At 38.0% G+C, this 15,502-nt stretch overlaps 6 protein-coding genes, 2 long non-coding RNA genes and 1 other non-coding gene across 15 annotated transcripts; 3 read left to right on the top strand and 6 right to left on the bottom strand.

Moving 5' to 3' along the window:
* Positions 1 to 348: 348 nt before the first annotated feature.
* SUVH2 (SU(VAR)3-9 homolog 2) lies at positions 349 to 4,284 on the bottom strand. Of its 4 annotated transcripts, none has more exons than NM_001336445.1 (3): positions 4,242 to 4,284; positions 738 to 2,868; positions 349 to 664 (listed from the first exon to the last, which is right to left on the bottom strand). In NM_001336445.1, exon 2 carries the CDS (start codon positions 2,733 to 2,735, stop codon positions 780 to 782), a length of 1,956 nt encoding a protein of 651 aa, NP_001324077.1. In that variant the 5' UTR covers positions 2,736 to 2,868; positions 4,242 to 4,284; the 3' UTR covers positions 349 to 664; positions 738 to 779. The 4 variants fall into 4 exon arrangements, with proteins under 4 accessions (NP_001324077.1, NP_001318341.1, NP_001324078.1 ...); NM_001336444.1 differs by having other exon boundaries at positions 349 to 653; NM_001336446.1 differs by lacking the exon at positions 4,242 to 4,284 and having other exon boundaries at positions 738 to 2,849.
* Positions 4,225 to 4,424, top strand: AT2G08565. Its single transcript, NR_140368.1, has one exon. It is a non-coding gene; the product is annotated as an other RNA (long non-coding RNA).
* A 222-nt stretch (positions 4,425 to 4,646) lies between these two features.
* On the bottom strand, positions 4,647 to 6,917 carry AT2G33280 (Major facilitator superfamily protein; the record flags this gene model as incomplete). 3 transcript variants are annotated; one of them, NM_128888.2, is made up of 2 exons in its annotated part: positions 6,319 to 6,695; positions 4,647 to 6,234 (listed from the first exon to the last, which is right to left on the bottom strand). In NM_128888.2, the coding sequence occupies exons 1-2, from the start codon at positions 6,467 to 6,469 to the stop codon at positions 5,093 to 5,095; spliced, it is 1,293 nt and encodes a 430-aa protein (NP_180886.2). In that variant the 5' UTR covers positions 6,470 to 6,695. The 3 variants fall into 3 exon arrangements, with proteins under 3 accessions (NP_180886.2, NP_001318340.1, NP_001325055.1); NM_001336442.1 differs by having other exon boundaries at positions 4,752 to 6,234; positions 6,319 to 6,917; NM_001336443.1 differs by having other exon boundaries at positions 5,093 to 6,245; positions 6,319 to 6,917.
* AT2G08560 lies at positions 6,436 to 6,901 on the top strand. The gene has a single exon (NR_140367.1). It is a non-coding gene; the product is annotated as an other RNA (long non-coding RNA).
* Positions 6,918 to 7,288: 371 nt separating the features above from the next.
* ACHT3 (atypical CYS HIS rich thioredoxin 3) lies at positions 7,289 to 9,298 on the bottom strand. Its single transcript, NM_128887.3, has 4 exons — positions 8,908 to 9,298; positions 8,657 to 8,833; positions 8,275 to 8,439; positions 7,289 to 7,863 (listed from the first exon to the last, which is right to left on the bottom strand). The coding sequence occupies exons 1-4, from the start codon at positions 9,130 to 9,132 to the stop codon at positions 7,609 to 7,611; spliced, it is 822 nt and encodes a 273-aa protein (NP_180885.1). The 5' UTR covers positions 9,133 to 9,298; the 3' UTR covers positions 7,289 to 7,608.
* Positions 9,299 to 10,141: 843 nt separating this feature from the next.
* On the top strand, positions 10,142 to 12,078 carry AT2G33260 (Tryptophan/tyrosine permease). Of its 2 annotated transcripts, none has more exons than NM_001336441.1 (2): positions 10,142 to 11,792; positions 11,895 to 12,078. In NM_001336441.1, the coding sequence occupies exons 1-2, from the start codon at positions 10,249 to 10,251 to the stop codon at positions 11,971 to 11,973; spliced, it is 1,623 nt and encodes a 540-aa protein (NP_001324867.1). In that variant the 5' UTR covers positions 10,142 to 10,248; the 3' UTR covers positions 11,974 to 12,078. The 2 variants fall into 2 exon arrangements, with proteins under 2 accessions (NP_001324867.1, NP_180884.1); NM_128886.2 differs by having other exon boundaries at positions 10,385 to 11,792; positions 11,895 to 11,985.
* A 111-nt stretch (positions 12,079 to 12,189) lies between these two features.
* Positions 12,190 to 14,035, bottom strand: AT2G33255 (Haloacid dehalogenase-like hydrolase (HAD) superfamily protein). The gene is made up of 5 exons (NM_179873.3): positions 13,685 to 14,035; positions 13,251 to 13,293; positions 13,099 to 13,159; positions 12,839 to 12,973; positions 12,190 to 12,619 (listed from the first exon to the last, which is right to left on the bottom strand). Exons 1-5 carry the CDS (start codon positions 14,016 to 14,018, stop codon positions 12,455 to 12,457), a joined length of 738 nt encoding a protein of 245 aa, NP_850204.2. The 5' UTR covers positions 14,019 to 14,035; the 3' UTR covers positions 12,190 to 12,454.
* MIR8170 lies at positions 12,664 to 12,854 on the bottom strand. The gene has a single exon (NR_140366.1). It is a non-coding gene; the product is annotated as a microRNA ath-MIR8170 precursor (primary transcript).
* A 26-nt stretch (positions 14,036 to 14,061) lies between the features above and the next one.
* On the bottom strand, positions 14,062 to 15,444 carry AT2G33250 (uncharacterized protein). The gene is made up of 2 exons (NM_128884.3): positions 14,955 to 15,444; positions 14,062 to 14,629 (listed from the first exon to the last, which is right to left on the bottom strand). Exons 1-2 carry the CDS (start codon positions 15,357 to 15,359, stop codon positions 14,135 to 14,137), a joined length of 900 nt encoding a protein of 299 aa, NP_565762.1. The 5' UTR covers positions 15,360 to 15,444; the 3' UTR covers positions 14,062 to 14,134.
* Positions 15,445 to 15,502: the final 58 nt, after the last annotated feature.

The following is a 15,502-nucleotide window of genomic DNA, read 5'->3' as shown; positions in this document are numbered from 1 at the left end:
CGTAAGAAGAAACAGAGATTATAAAGAGCCACTAGATTAACCTAGATTAACCTAGATTAACGAAAAAACGGTTTGTTTCGGTTCCACGTAACAACGGTAACTTGGTAAGAAGCAAAAGCTAACACGAAGTAAAACAAGAGCTGGTCTGTTTCAACATAAATTTACATAAACCAAAATTACTTTCACAAAAAATATAGTAAAAACCCCTCAGTTTTTACAAAAGAGAAACACATTTACTTCACTTAAACAATTAAACAAAGAGAGATTGTTGTTTTCCTTATTTATTCACTACTGAGTAAACACTGATCAATTTGCAGAATAAAAGGCAAACATTTTAAGATTAAGGAATAAACAACTTCAAAAGCTTTTTATACCAAGAAATTACAGAATGTTTTGTTGATTTGCTATTACATTGTTTTTTTTTTATATATCAGCTTAAGCTCTAACATAAGGGGGAGAGAGAAACATACAAAAATTTCAGTACATTAATAACAGAACAAAAGTACAAACACATTTGACAAAGAGAAGTTTTTACCCCCAAAAAATGGATGCAGAACACTCACCGACCATGCCTCCCATTCTTGCTTCACAGAAAGGTTGGAAGACATAACAACAAACGAGCAGAGAAAGGCTTTGATCAAAATTTTCTCCATCTGCATCATTGCTGTAAGAGATTAATGCCATAGGAAGCAAGACAGAGAGACCAAAGATATAACAACACTATGATGAGAATTTACCTCAAGGCTCAAGCTATAGCACAAAAACAAACTTTGTAAAAACTAGTTGCAGATGGCGAGCTTGCCGTTCACTTCATCTGCCAAGCCGTAATCCAGGCTTAGCTCGGCCAACGGTGAGATATTCTCCAGCGCAAAAAGCATCACACGGGGGAACATCAGGTGATTGTGGTCATGCAAAACAAATTGCACCATCACATTTGGTTCTTTGCTGTGACTAATGTAGCAAGCCACGTTCCTCATCCTTGACACATCCATTGAGAAATCCAGTGGAGGGAGAGATGGATAATTCGGCCTAACAAAATCTGGGTATACTTGAGATAAATCACCCCAGTTACGCCATTGGTCTGTGAACCGACCAGGATAGACCATAACATCCCCATTCATTGACAGAATCTCGGCTTGAAGTCTCGTGACAACTACACCTGCATATTCGCATATGAAAGCACCAGCTTCAATTAGATCAAGTGTCCTGACACCCCAACCGGTTTCCTTCGATCTGAAAACCTCTAGCCTGTTCCTCAATCCCTTCTGTGTCACACGGCTCTTACAGCTCGGACCACAAGTGCAGAATTCCCCACATTCAAATACCACATGCTTTCCTTTCAATAGATGCCCGTTATCATCATATGCAAACTCACCACCGTTCTTCCTTGCACAGAGACAATCATCAGTACAAGAGAGCTTACACTCGCAGCCAGTCCTGCTGATCCCCCCCTGACCAAAAATTCCAGGAGGAAAGACAGCTTTTGCAATGTACTCATAATGTCTCGGTTCTTGATCACCATCTACATCATTATATAGAAACACGGGTACATTCTCCTTCTTGTTAGAAAGGTCAAAGCTAACATAACCAGTAGGCCTAACCATCGATGGCTTATTTCTAAGAGTTTGTGCAAACCTCATTACCGCACTGCCCATCATCGGTTGCCCTTCAATTCTTACTAACCTAAATTTAAAAACCCCAAAACCAGACTTCCCCACAGCAAACCACCAATCTACTATCTTATACAAACCATCATATACATACACCTTCGAGCTTATACTGTTCTCATACTTAATACCTCTAATCACACGTACCTCGATACCGTAGTGCATACTTCTCTCCATTCCCAGATTCCCACCTACTAGCCTCTGGTTATCACACTGCTTGTGTTGATGATCCTGACCACCGTGACCAGTATAAACCAAAACATCTCCTGTATCTTCATCATCCTCATAACCACCTGAGACAACAATGCTGGTAGCTATAGGCTCTCCAGTGGCGCTCCGTTCAGCCGTTAAACAATCAATCCCGGCTTGTGTCTGGCCGTGTAAGCCCAGCACACACAATTCCATACGGTAGAAGAATATATCCCCTACTTCAACCCCTGTGACTGGACCAACTATGTGCTTATCATAGTTCAACCACAGTCCCCGATCCCTCATTATATACGCAGCCGCCATATCGCTCCTCCGTCTACGCCCTTGACCAAGTACATGATTCTTCATACTCTCCGCCATTAGATGAATCCGAAGAGACTCATAAGTCATCCTAGTTCGTTTCATGACTTGTCGGAGTTCCTTCCGTTGTTCATGACCTAGAATTGCAATTCTCGCTAGCTCTCTCGGTCTCTCGAATTTCGGCGAGACAACGACGGTGGAGACTCGATTATCCTTAAATCCTGGAGGCGGTTCAATCAATTCCCGGTTTTCTTTCTCCGGTACAGCAACGATGGCACCAGAATCCAATCCGTATACGGAGACTCCGTCTAATCCTTTGACCTGCAGTGGCTTGAATGCCGAGCGGAAGAGCTCTGAGATACGAATAAACTCGGCGATGAGATCGGTATTGGCTGATTGATCGGAGGTAGACGATGGTGGAGTTTGCCATTCCTCAATTGGTTCCGATTTCACTTCTAACTTTCCGGTGACTACAGTGTCGCCGGCTGTGGTTCCGGCGGTGGAGGATTGAGAATCCGGCATGAGGTTGAGGTCAGGAAATGGTAACAATGTACTCATCCTTCCCAATGAACCGAAGACAGAAACAACACCTGGGCTCCGAATCCGGAAACTATTCGGGTCACGAATCGGATCCGGCCTTAAAGTGTTTGCATTACTTCGAGGTTGTCTCAACTTGTCAACGGAACTGTTCCTGTATATTGGAAAAATATACGTATATTCAAAATTGGATTTAGTTAATTTGTAAATAATTCGTACGTATAGGCAAATATTACGAATGGAAAAGATGTTACAAAAGAATGACTTTGAAAATTTTAACTTTCAAAAAGAAAATTTTGTAGTTGACAAATCTTTAAATCTATTTTTATTACAGATTAGTTTTGTGATTAATTAGATATTTTTAACATTAAAATACATATACATTTGTATGAACTTAAGATCGGAATTCATCATAATTAATAACTAATAGAATTATAAATGAAAGTTTGTAAAATACCTCATTTCTTCGGCTAGTTGGATCTATTAAGACTTAAGAGACAAATATTTTCTTCTGTACTAATTATTTGGTTTTTCCATCCTTGCGTACAAGTTTTTGACGTTTTGACAATGGACTAAAATCACGTATTTATAGAGGAAATGACTGATCTTTTTGAGATATTTTTTTTAACTTTGATCTTAATCGTCTACATTAAATTTTAATAGTTCAAAATTGTTTAATGTGATTTGTACTAACATTAAAACATATCTTTCTATATTAATTAAAAAATATATTTCAGACTAGAATCTTATTTTTTTTATAAGAAAGTTACCAAAATGACGTTTCCATTAAATACAATATATTTTATTATATTCATTAATTTAAATATAAATGTATGTTTCCTTTTATATTTTATTTTTTTTCAAGCAAAAAGGAACTATACATTTCTATTTAAATTAAAGGAAAATAAATGAAAAATTATTTGTATTTAATTTCTAATGTCATTTATTTGGTAATTTCCTTAAAATTTTACCATTAGACTCTGAAATATACTTCTCAATTAATATATAAAAGATTTGTTTCTATGCCAGTACAATCCACATTTGTATTCAAGTGCTCTTATCACTTTTGGATAAAATATATCTTTTATAACATAAAAGAATATTCATTTCCTTATATTGATATATGAAATCTTTGAAAGTGATTATATCAATATATTAACTTACAAAAACTTTCATTTTTTATCCAAAAAATAAATTATAAAGAAAATTACACTTTTTAGACTAATATTTAATTTTTGGACCCTGCTCACTTAGATGTTCATATCAAAATCTTTGATGTCAAAGATAGATTCCTAGAATCCTATTTAGACTAGGAGAGAAGGTCAGAGTATTCGGATCACTACTAGAAAAAAATTTGAGAATATGACTTGGCCATTGACCGTCGTTGATCGGCAAAAATAAGTGGTCTAGTAAACTTTGGATCTATTGCCTCCACCATATTTTAATGTTGAACAATGTCTAACATATATGATTTATTTTAAACTCTAGAGGATAGTTTAAACGTGATATATGTGTTAGAAATCTTACCAAAAGTGTTACTCGGAAAGAATGAACTTTGTGACGATGATGGTTTCCCTTCATGATATAGAAACATGATGGATGGTCAAAAATTTTGAAAAGGGGAAGAGAAAGACTCGAAAAAAGGAGGAGAAAAACTTGTTGTGGTAGGTGATCGGAGGTGGAAGAGCCAAGGAGGAACATAGGATTTCGAGTAATGAAGCAATAGAGAAGTCAGAGTTGCTCTTAAATAGAGAAATCAACTATGCAAAACCATTAATCCCTAAAGTGACACCTCCTAATTTACTAGGTTCCTAAAATCACAACCACAAGATCATCGGAATCTTTAATCTCAGCCACTGAATATTCCAATTTGCTAATAAATCTATTCAAACAATCTTTCTGAAAACCGTAAATCTCTTACAAAATAACATACCAATTTCATTACTATTCAAAATGGTCTAATCAAAACTTTAATTCACATCCTAAATTTTCTTTCATTACATAGCAATTTCATTACTATTCAAAAAATGGTCTAACCAAAACTTTAATTTCATTTCTAGGTCATTGTTATCCTAGTACAAGATATTACACTGTGCGTTGGCTTGTCTTGGAAGAAATGACATCTCATGTCTCCAAACCAAGAACGATGAATGAAACAGTGGGGAGATTCTTGGAGTTGCTGCAGCAAGATTGGTGTGAACTGAGATATAACATTGCTTTGATTGGATTTATGAGATTCTTGTCAATCTTGGGACTTTTATGTTTACCAACATCAGTATCCATCCTTACTTACATGGGCACAAAATCTTCTCCTCCCAAGAAACAATGTTATGTCAGCTGAAGAACTAGCTCTAACTATAACTCAGACTGATTCTTGTTTATGTTTCTCTTTCCCGCCGGTAAGCAAAACTTTCCTGACCTATGACTCTCCCTACACGTCTATTCCTTCTGCTTTTCTTACTCATAGCTCTCTTCCCTTCTCTCTCAAAACCAGGCTCTAACATTGGAACATAATGAATAAACCACAAAGGCACCAAAGCTGCCAAAGACTGTATCAGAATTCCTGCAGGCAGGTTTGAGTAATTCTTCGATGTTATCCCGATCATATTAGCCATTCCAACTCCAGTGAATCCGCTTACAACTGATGACAAACACAGAGTAGAAGCAAGGAAAGAAGTGATTGATCCTTCACAGCCTCCAGGGCACATATTTGCTAGCAAAACAGAGAAAGGAAGAATCTTGAACTGTGCAAGAATTTCCGCTACACTAGAGAAACAGAGCACAAAAGCCGTGTTTGAGATCCCGAACGCGAGATTTATTTGCTTCACCAAGATATAATCAAACAGTAATGAAAACGCGTACAGGAGTTGCACGATATGGATCAACGCCCTCATGGGAAGTTTCTTCCAGTAACGATCATAAACAACAGTTAAACAGAGAAGCATCAACTGTCCAATAACCTTTGACATACCAATAACTGAAGGATCAAGGTTTAGAACTTGAGTTTGGTAGCAGAAGACTGATCCTGAGAGAAGAGGGACCAATGCAATGGAAGATACTATCCAAATCAAAGGCTGGGAGATTTCATCTACCTGAACAATTCCCTTAAGATCCAAAAACTGTTTCTTTACGATCCCCAAAACAGAGCTTATCTCTGGAGTTACTTCTCCGATCCGTGGCAAGTTAACAGATTCTTCTTTAGAAGATAAAGAAACAATGAGCTGAAGAGATAACAAAGCTGTAAAAGCAAGAAACAAGATTCTAGGAGGTGTCTTGAGTAAGCAATATCCACCGAGTAAGTTCCCAAGGATTCCTCCAACTGCTGAAGCCATAAGTGCATAAGACTGAAGACCATTTATCTGATATCTTAAACCGTATTCCGCAACAAGAGCGTCTTGAGAAACTTCAGTAATGGATGCTCCAAGGTTACTAAGCAGAATAAATGCCATAAGTGAAGGAAGAACTTCTCTAGCACCAGGGAATATCGCCAACGAACCCCATGCTAGACCCTGCAAAAGCACTGAGACAACACTATATTGGACCATTTGGAGCATAATGCGAAAGAGACCGTTTTTTCCGGGACAGTTGGAGAAAGAAAACTAACCTCCAACGGAGATGTAAGGAACTCTACGAGCACCGCCAATATAAAGAACATCAGAGAGAACTCCATAGAGAGGCTTAGCAACCATGGGAAGACTAGCAGTGTACTGTACAAGCTGAAGCGTCGATGGCTTGAGATTAAGACAATGAGCCATATGGAAGTTAAGAGCAAGCCATGAGAAACACCTTAACCCTTGAACCCAATACCCTAAAGCACACAACAGAACCGTTTGTCCTTTTTCATCTCTACCCACTTTTTTAACCAGCGTCGTTTCACCATCGCCATTGTTGTTTCTCCTTCTAACCAGCGAGACACTACTAGTCAATGATGTTGTAGACCTTTTGTTGGATTTCACGACAAGGGTTTTGCTTTGATGCTTCTGTTTCTTGTTAATGGTGGTGTTTAAGCTTATTCTGTACGGAATTGGTGGTTTAAAGAACTTTACTGGGTTTGAGATTGATAATAATGGATTGTTCATGATTCTGTAATGACTTCTTTAAGCTTTGTTATTATTATTTTTGTCTTAGGGATTCAAAATCTGGAGAAAAAAATTAAGAGATGGAACAGAGAGAAAAGAGGAGAAATTCACGGGTCGGTTCTTAAGAAGACTACAGCACTACAAACGAAATTAGCCACAATAATAATGTGATTACCATTATATTAACAAAAACTATAAAAATATGTGTTTACATATGAAATTAGCACTGTATTTGTTTATGAGAAAAAACCCTAATTTAGAGAGATATTTCTAGAATCAGAGAATGATACGGAATAAGATTTTTTGTCAATTTTCCGACATTAAATTATAGAAAAAGACAAATCTAGAAGAGTGATCGATAATTAAACAACTACCAATCAGTTTATTAAAGATTAATTAACTTTGTTTACATGGGACCCACTTCACGGAGTGTTTGGTTTTTGTAAGATACGAGTGGGTCCCATTCTTACAAAAACTTATCGAAACTATACGATTGTGACTTCTTATTGAAACTTTGTTTGAAAATTATCACATCTCACAATTTCATGTAACTTCGACACGTATAGTTTGGCCATGTGTTAGTGTTACACTACTCTTTTCTTTCAAACAACATGACAACATACATTATTTTATTTTCGATAATGAGATTAAAATATAAATACGAGTCTATCTCACCTTACATAATTAAACAAGAAACTTTAACACAATTATACCCCCCAAATGAACCTGCATTTACAATTAACATTATACACATATGCATATGACTACTCTATATTGAATCACACAAGCAAATGGTAACAGCAATGCTAGACCATTCATGCAGGAGCAGGACTAACTAGTAGTAGAGAATGTTCTACTTCTTTTTGTTTATTAAAAGTTGGAGATTTCGGGAGAAATATTTCTTTCTTTTTTTGCTCTTGGATATTTCCACACGATGTGGGTTTATAATCGAATGACAAGTCTTTATTTGCAGCCATGGCGACAAGTTCTTTCTCCTCAAGCCCCTTTGTTTCTCCAATGCTACATTGCTCCCTCCCATGCTTCTCCAACGCTTCCTTGAATTTCCTTATCTGCAAAAACAAAACAACAAAATGTGCATTTCATGTTTAATTAGGTTTTGATTTTTACAAATGCAACTTTTATGTTTGCGTTTTTTACTTTTTAAATCACACTTTTGAAACTTTAATGTTTTATTTTTATGTAAAATACAAAAAAATAAAACATTTAAGTTTCAAAAGTGTGATATGTAAATTGTAAAATACAAAAAAAAGCCATTCTGAAAGGGATCCAGATTCCACACCCTCAAGTGTTTTGCATTTATGTTTACAATGAACACAGATTTTGTTTAACGTAACATGGTTTGTGGGTTTATTTGAATGTGAACAATACTAATATAAACATAAATGATAAATGTAAATCCAAACAAACAATCAAGTTTCGAGTTGTTAATGGAATGAACAAATGAATAGAATCGTAGATACCGTGGCATTAGTACAACTGAAGCTGCAAACGCGGCCAGAGGAACCACGATAGAAGCGGAAGAAGGGAAGAACATGAATGTTAAGACTTTGACATAAACTTCTATGTTCTTCATAATTCACTTGTAGAAACTCTACTTCCGGATTCTTCTCTGCAATTTTACATATCTGAAAATATATATATATCTAAGTCACATTTACGATAAAAATATAAAATCCAAGATACTGTACCTAAAGTAACTCACAATGTCAACATAACTTGAGTTAATTTTGATTAAATCCTATAAATAGTTTTTGCTTAATTTGGTAAATAGTTATTCTTAAGATCTTTCGTGTAAAAAGCTGTCCCCGGTTTATTTTTTTCAGATGATTAAGACCGGCTTACCTTGGGATGAAGAGCTTTGCAGCCACCACAACTAGGCGAGAAGAAATCAACAACGACAAGTTTATCTCCAGCGTTACGTAAAGAGACGACAAGATCTTGCGGTGATGTAACCGACTTCATGTTCGGTTTCAATTCCTTCTCCCACCATTTTTGGTTCCTTCCGATCCCAAGACTTGTCTGGATTAAACAATTCAAGAAAATTAACTATGTTCGATAAAAAAGATTAAATTTTCTAATGATTTTGAACTAACCTGACATCGGACAAACGCGGGGATCTTTTTCTTGGAAAACAATATGTTACCATTCTCGCCGGATATCAATGTTCTCGGGCTGAAATGGTTGCAAGATATCAATCTTGGGCTAATGCAACACAGAGAAGAGATGCTTTTAGGACTTATGCCAGCAAAATCTCGGAGGTCGAAGCGGGCACGGTTAAAGGAAATTGGATTTAACTTGATGAACGAATCCGTCGCCATGAATTTTACTTAAAAACAGAACTGCCTTGTTCCACAAGAAACATGCACATCCAAGGAAAAAAACTTGAACAAAGAGAGGAGAGGCTTTTGAAGGGAAATTTGATATTTCTCTTCTACTCTCTCCCCACCCTCGAAAGCGAGATTTTGGAGAAGGACATACGCTTACAAATCATAATTTTTCCCATAGTATTTATCTATTTTTAGCTTGATATTTCTCTTTTGCCTTTTTTTAGTAAACTTAAGGTTTTTCTCTTCCTTTTTCTTAGGAAACTCCTGCGATCTTAAAGAAACTATTGCTGCATGTGACATGTACTCTATTATCCATCTGGTTTGATCAATTTCGGTTCAGTCACTCGGTATAACTATTTTATTTTGTAATTCCGTTTGGTTTAGATCAGTTTAGCAAACACATTGTATTGTATGTCTTTTTCTGTTTGCGAGAATATCAATCAACCAAATATCAACCATCTTCCTCTTTCTCTCTACAATTCAAACCCGAACCAATCCAATCCGGATATATATTGAGAGGAAGAAAGCAATTGCTGGTGGTCTCCGGATCCAAGAATTGAAGGAACGGGTCAAGAATATGGAGCTAACTTTGTTGGACTTCAAAGTTGAACGGAATAAGGAGAAGGCCAAATCTGCTGCTGCTGCTTCTAAAGTCTTGTCGTTTACCGACATTCTTTGATGTCGAAACTAAGTTCTAGCAATCTAGCTTAAATATTTGGCATAGAAAGACTACTCTATGTCCATCCTTACATTCTCTGTTTTGTGCAACTCACTATTGATTTGGCATAAGACATTTTATTTACATGAAGATTAGTTATTAGTTGAGTTTTAGGCTGTGTCTAGTGTTAGCGGTAATCAATCCAATGATTAGACCACTCCAATGAAAGGCAAATAATCAAAGATAGATATTGTACCTTTAATTTGTTTCTAAACCAATCCAATCCTTTTGGTTAGACCAATTCCTCATGTCTGGTTTATTAGACAAAGCCCTAAAAAGACACTAAAGAGTAAATAGGTATCTTCACAAGACAGCCTTAAGATTCCAAAAGTTGATACCAACAAAATCAAATCAGGTCCACTTGACAGAGAATCTTGCACATCGCATCAATGGCTCTTCCTTTTCGCCAACATTCTCTAGCTCCCATTGCAGCAACGCCCACATTTTCAAAATTCAATCTTTTTCCCCAAAATGTCCTTCGTACACTCTCTTCTCGCCTGAGTTTTCCCAAGTTTCCCGACTGTCGTCATTTTCAGAGTTCGCCTCCAACCCAATTTACCAAAGATTACCGGAAACCCATTTCGCAGAATGGCTCTCTCTACTCACCTTTAGTTGTCAAATGCAGCGACCACGATGAGCCTCACTCAACTATCGTGTCTTCTGAGTTCGTCAAAGATGAAAAGTCGGAGACTTTAGAAAAAATGGATGATTTGGAGATTACCCACGAAACGAAGAAGGGAAAGAGTTTTTGGGCTGCCGTTAGTTTGATCATCGGAACAGCCGTTGGTCCAGGAATGCTCGGCCTCCCAGCTGCAACTATCAGATCTGGTTCTATCCCATCGACCATTGCTTTACTTTGTTCTTGGGTTTACGTCATTTCCTCTATTCTTCTCGTGGCTGAGCTCAGCTTTGCAGCAATGGAAGAAGACAATGCAGCAGAGGTTAGTTTCACAGGACTTGCAACTAAATCCTTTGGGAACAAATTTGGAGTTTTCGTGGCTTTTGTGTATGCTTCACTAAGTTTCTCTTTGATGGTTGCTTGTGTCTCGGGTATTGGCTCCATTGTGTCTCAATGGTTTCCTTCAATGAATCCATTTTTGGCCAATGCTATATTCCCTCTAGTTTCCGGAATCTTGATCGGGTTTTTCCCTTTCAATGCCATTGATTTCACCAACAGGGGTCTCTGCTTCCTCATGCTCTTCTCTATAACTTCACTTGTGGCCATTGGTTTATCTGTGGCTAGGTCCAATGTGTTAGCCTCATTTGGTCAATCATGTTGGAAAGTCTCCATGGTTTTACCCGCGGTTCCTGTTATGGTACTGACACTAGGGTTTCATGTGATCACGCCTTTCATATGCAATCTCGCTGGGGATTCGGTTTCAGATGCTCGGAGAGCCATTCTTGTAGGCGGTGTTGTGCCATTGGCTATGGTGTTGTCTTGGAATCTAATTGTTTTGGGGCTTGCAAGAATCACTGTGCCTGCTGCACCTTCTTCAACCATTGACCCAATCTCTCTTCTTCTATCTGTGAATCCTTCTGCCTTATCTGCTGTTCAAGGCTTTGCTTTCTCAGCCTTAGCTACCAGTTTAATCGGATATGCTGTTAGCTTCCCGAAACAGCTCCTCGACACATGGAAGCTTGTGTCTAAGCAATCAAATGGAAATGGAAGACTTGGGTCTGTAAGTTTCTCATCAAAAGAGCGTGATAGGAGAACTAATGGGAGAGCCTCATACAATGAACCAGCAAGAGCTCGTGATGGGTTTGAAGCAGTAGTGATGCTATTTGTCCTTGGAGTTCCAGCTCTAATTGCAACATTCTTTCCCTCAACGTTCTCGAGAGCTCTGGATTTTGCCGGTGTTTATGCAAACTGTTTCCTCTTTGGTGTCCTGCCTCCTGCAATGGCTTATATTCAACAGTCCAGAAAGAAGCTCAGGTAACTTCACCCTACTATACAAAACATTCTCTGTAGTCCTCTGTTTCTTCATTGGAACTATCTATGGGATTCATATGAAACCAAAACCTTCTGATTTTGCAGGCCATGGGTTCTTCCCGGAGGCAACTTTACCTTGTTGATCTTATTTGCAATCGCCATTATTCTGGGAATATGGCATTAGATCACCATCAAATACAAATGTTTTGTTTGTATCATGATTCTGCGAAGACATGCCATAATCTGACCGTGCTAACCAGACGCTAGGGAAGCAAAAAGACCCCACTGGGACCTTCACGAAGATATATGCATTCATTGGTTCCTTGTAGAAACACTAATAGCGATTGAGAAGTCTTTTTCACTTAGCAGGATCACATTTCACACTAGATCTATCATTGTTGGAAGACTTACTAAGAAACAGATTCAGCCATTCAGAGACTAGAGATGATATTAAAAATCTTGAAATTTTGGATTTAACAAACAACAATGTTTGCCCTCACACACATGTTCGCTAGACGACCATGCAGGGACACAATTGTGCAACTTAAAGATAGCCAGTGCATAGAATTCCGTGGTTTGACATTTATGGCTATCCTGAACAGATACTGTGTTGAGTAGGACACTAATTTGGTCACTGAAACTACAAGATGAGGAACTTGGAAAAACTACGGGTTCAGGTCGAAGTTCGTCTCCAATAGGTTCTGGATTTTGGACAAGGAATCAACCTTAAAATCAGGTTGCAGACCGGAAACAGAAAAATCGTCTGGTCCATACCTTCCGGTTTCATCTAGCAAGCAAGTGAAGGCTCCAGCTCGTTTCCCACATGCTATCTGCAGAATCGAGAAAAGAAAGATCGATTACCAGTTGTAATCTTCAGTAAAGATGTGAGAAAAATAGTCTGAAAAGTTGGTAGGCATCCTTTCCACATAGAAAATCTTTAAGCAATGGCATGAGAAGATCCATTGTTTAAGCTTCTTTCATTGCATTGCTTATCGATTTGCTATGGAGAAAGGGTTGACCAAAGGCTTGTCATCATGTCTGTCACTCACATCATCTTTTAAGCTGTCACCAACCATCATGACTTCATTAGGTTGGATGTCCCATGTAGAACATATATGCAACAGCGGGTCTGGGTTTGGTTTATATGGACGAAACTCTCTGCCTAGTGCTGGAGAAAAGATAACCTATACAATGAAAAATAACTGTAAGGAACTGCCTCAGATTTCTTCTCTCTGATAAAAAAAAAAGAATGATCCAGCTAAACCTATCTCAGGCAGCTGTCAAAATGTCTTCAATTCAACATTCTTACCTCAAAACGTTGATGGAAGATGTCGATTGCCTTTTGAACATTGCGTGTAATTAGCCCCCTCCTATAAAGTAAAATACAAAATGTAACAACAGTCAAGTTATCTGAACAAGAAAACAAAAAATCATAGACAGAAGTATCTGAAAACCACAGACTTTATCTTTTTGGAATCAAGGAAGCCACATAGTTCAGCAGTACCTGCCACATAAATGATCACATATCAGAAGAGAATTAAACCTCTAAACGCCAAAGAAACACAGTACTCCTTCTAGATTTTCAACTGCTAAATCATCTTATAGAACTCAACAGCATAAAGTCAATGACCAGTAAAGGAATGATCTCAAATCGTGATGTGGGGCTCTAAGACAAAAGTCAAACCTCCGTTAGACCATAAAGTCTTCACTTTTAACAAATGTTCATTTTATCTTTCAGCCTTGAATTTGCAATCTTTTCTCATCTTTAACTCTACGAAATTCTCAATCTTTAACCCATTTTACGATAGATTATCAGACGAAAACCCAAATCCTTAACACTTCCTCAGCGCAAACACAAAATCAAAAATAAAAAAATAAAGCAGATGAATCCGTACCAGGCATGATTTGAAGCTTATCTATTCCTTGTTTCTCATAATCAGCAATGATTTCATACGCCTTCTGCTGTTTATCAGGACTCCACGACTCAATATGATGCAGAATATCAATCCCACTAGGGCTCTCTGCTTTGATTCGCTTGTAAGCATCTTCACCAAGAACAGCTCTATACATTGCGGCGAAATCGATGACCGGAACAGTCAGGGTTCCGTCCATATCGAATACAACACCTCTCAGGCGAGTTTTAGCGTTCGTCGTTAAATTCGCCATGGAAATCGAACAAGAAGGTCTGAGAGTGAGAGAAATAAATGTTCTTGATAAGAGGAAAGTCATGGAAAAGAAATGGTGATGCTCAAACTGAAATTGAGGCTCATAATTATTCTCTATTTTTAACCAATTTCGGTTCGGTTTAATTTGAACAACTTGGTTTGTTTTGGTTTAGTGGTTTTTCACTTGAGCATGTTTGTGTATGTGCTTAAGAATGGAAACAAAGACACCAACAATCTCAACAATAATGGTTCTGCTGCCTTTTCTCTTCTTACTCTCTTCCTCTTCGGTAACGGTTTCTTCTTCGGTTCGCTTGTTGGCCGTTCGGGAATGGTGGTACCAAGCCCGTCTAACTCGTCCCACCCACCAAACTTAGAAGCCATTCCAGCTGAACTACGGTTAACTCCACGGCCATTGACATTGTTTCTAACGGTTGATGGGTTGTATCGAATCCTGCTACTACTTCTCTCCACTTCTTCTTCTTCTTCCTCTATCCCGAATTGATTTGCTATTGATGTACCTCTGCGTTTATCCCAACCAATCAACTTCTGGAACGCATAAAATAACAATGATGGCCCGATTGCTACGGCTAGTGACACGAGGAAAGCTTTGGGTCCGGTGCTGAAGAAAAGCGATAAGATGATGAATGGGAGGAGATATCCATACGATTTGAATGCCTACAAAGTGAACATAAACCAAACACAATAAAGATCCCACACCAACAATAAGAGAGCAAAATCTGGTGTATGCAAATAAAATGCAGCTATATATCAACAAAGCCGTTTCTCTTATCTTTGAGCAGAAAGACACTATCTAGTTAGAAATCAAAACTAGTTCAGATTCACTACACAACGATATTAACTGTTTCTTACATGATCACCATAACCATTACCAAAGAACAATTTTGATACTTTAATCAATCAGCATTTTCAATTAGCAGTAGTAGATTCCCGGCTAATTTCATAATTAAGGCTTAAAAGATGCATGATTGAAACTAATTACCTTTAAAATCCAAACATTATCTACAATTTCCTCTAAGATCTTCCACAGGTCAAAATTAGCACTACCAATTCCACCACCACCATCATCTTCATCATCATCGTCTTCAACATTATCTTCAAAAAGTTCTTCCCATAGCTCCCGCCGCTTCCTTCCCCTTTTTCCCCTTTCCGTCAAACGGTATCCCCTACCGTCATCAGCGGCGGCGCATATTTTATAGCTGAATCTCCGGCGGTTCAGCTGAATTATCTTCGCCGAAGTTACTCTAGAGCATGAGGAAGAGAAACAGAGGAGTTGAGAACGAGAGGGAGGATAAGATCTAGGGTTGTGGAATCGCCAGACATGGAGGTTTGAGAAACTAAGATAAGTAGAAGCTCGCGGTAACGAAAGAGCTCCTCTATCCGCCATTAACGTCTGGCGAAGCGAGAACAGTGAAGAAAATGCTCTGCTCCATGTATAGACACACTCAACTTGCGCCACGTTGTCATCATCTCCTCCATTAGAATCGAATACTATAAACCGGCTTGGTCCAGGAGAAATGTTAGAACTGA

Source organism: Arabidopsis thaliana, chromosome 2 (genome assembly GCF_000001735.4).
Source record: "Arabidopsis thaliana chromosome 2, partial sequence".
NCBI lineage: Eukaryota > Viridiplantae > Streptophyta > Magnoliopsida > Brassicales > Brassicaceae > Arabidopsis > Arabidopsis thaliana.
This window is presented reverse-complemented; position numbering and strand designations above follow the sequence as displayed.

Bases quoted from the DNA above. Each gene is read 5' to 3' on its own strand.
- AT2G33250 (NM_128884.3), bottom strand. From the start codon at position 15,359: ATGGCGGATAGAGGAGCTCTTTCGTTACCGCGAGCTTCTACTTATCTT. The intron at 14,630-14,954 runs GTAATTAGTTTC...TTCACTTTGTAG, and splicing joins ATAATGTTTGGATTTTAAAG to GCATTCAAATCGTATGGATA.
- AT2G33255 (NM_179873.3), bottom strand. From the start codon at position 14,018: ATGACTTTCCTCTTATCAAGAACATTTATTTCTCTCACTCTCAGACCT. The intron at 12,974-13,098 runs GTAAGAATGTTG...TTCATTGTATAG, and splicing joins TCTTCCATCAACGTTTTGAG to GTTATCTTTTCTCCAGCACT. The intron at 12,620-12,838 runs GTGAGTGACAGA...TCGATTCTGCAG, and splicing joins GTGACAGCTTAAAAGATGAT to ATAGCATGTGGGAAACGAGC.
- ACHT3 (NM_128887.3), bottom strand. From the start codon at position 9,132: ATGGCGACGGATTCGTTCATCAAGTTAAATCCAATTTCCTTTAACCGT. The intron at 8,834-8,907 runs GTTAGTTCAAAA...TGTTTAATCCAG, and splicing joins CCGCGTTTGTCCGATGTCAG to ACAAGTCTTGGGATCGGAAG. The intron at 7,864-8,274 runs GTATCTACGATT...TTGTTTTTGCAG, and splicing joins TCAGTTGTACTAATGCCACG to ATAAGGAAATTCAAGGAAGC.
- SUVH2 (NM_001336445.1), bottom strand. From the start codon at position 2,735: ATGAGTACATTGTTACCATTTCCTGACCTCAACCTCATGCCGGATTCT.
- AT2G33260 (NM_001336441.1), top strand. From the start codon at position 10,249: ATGGCTCTTCCTTTTCGCCAACATTCTCTAGCTCCCATTGCAGCAACG. The intron at 11,793-11,894 runs GTAACTTCACCC...CTGATTTTGCAG, and splicing joins CAGTCCAGAAAGAAGCTCAG to GCCATGGGTTCTTCCCGGAG.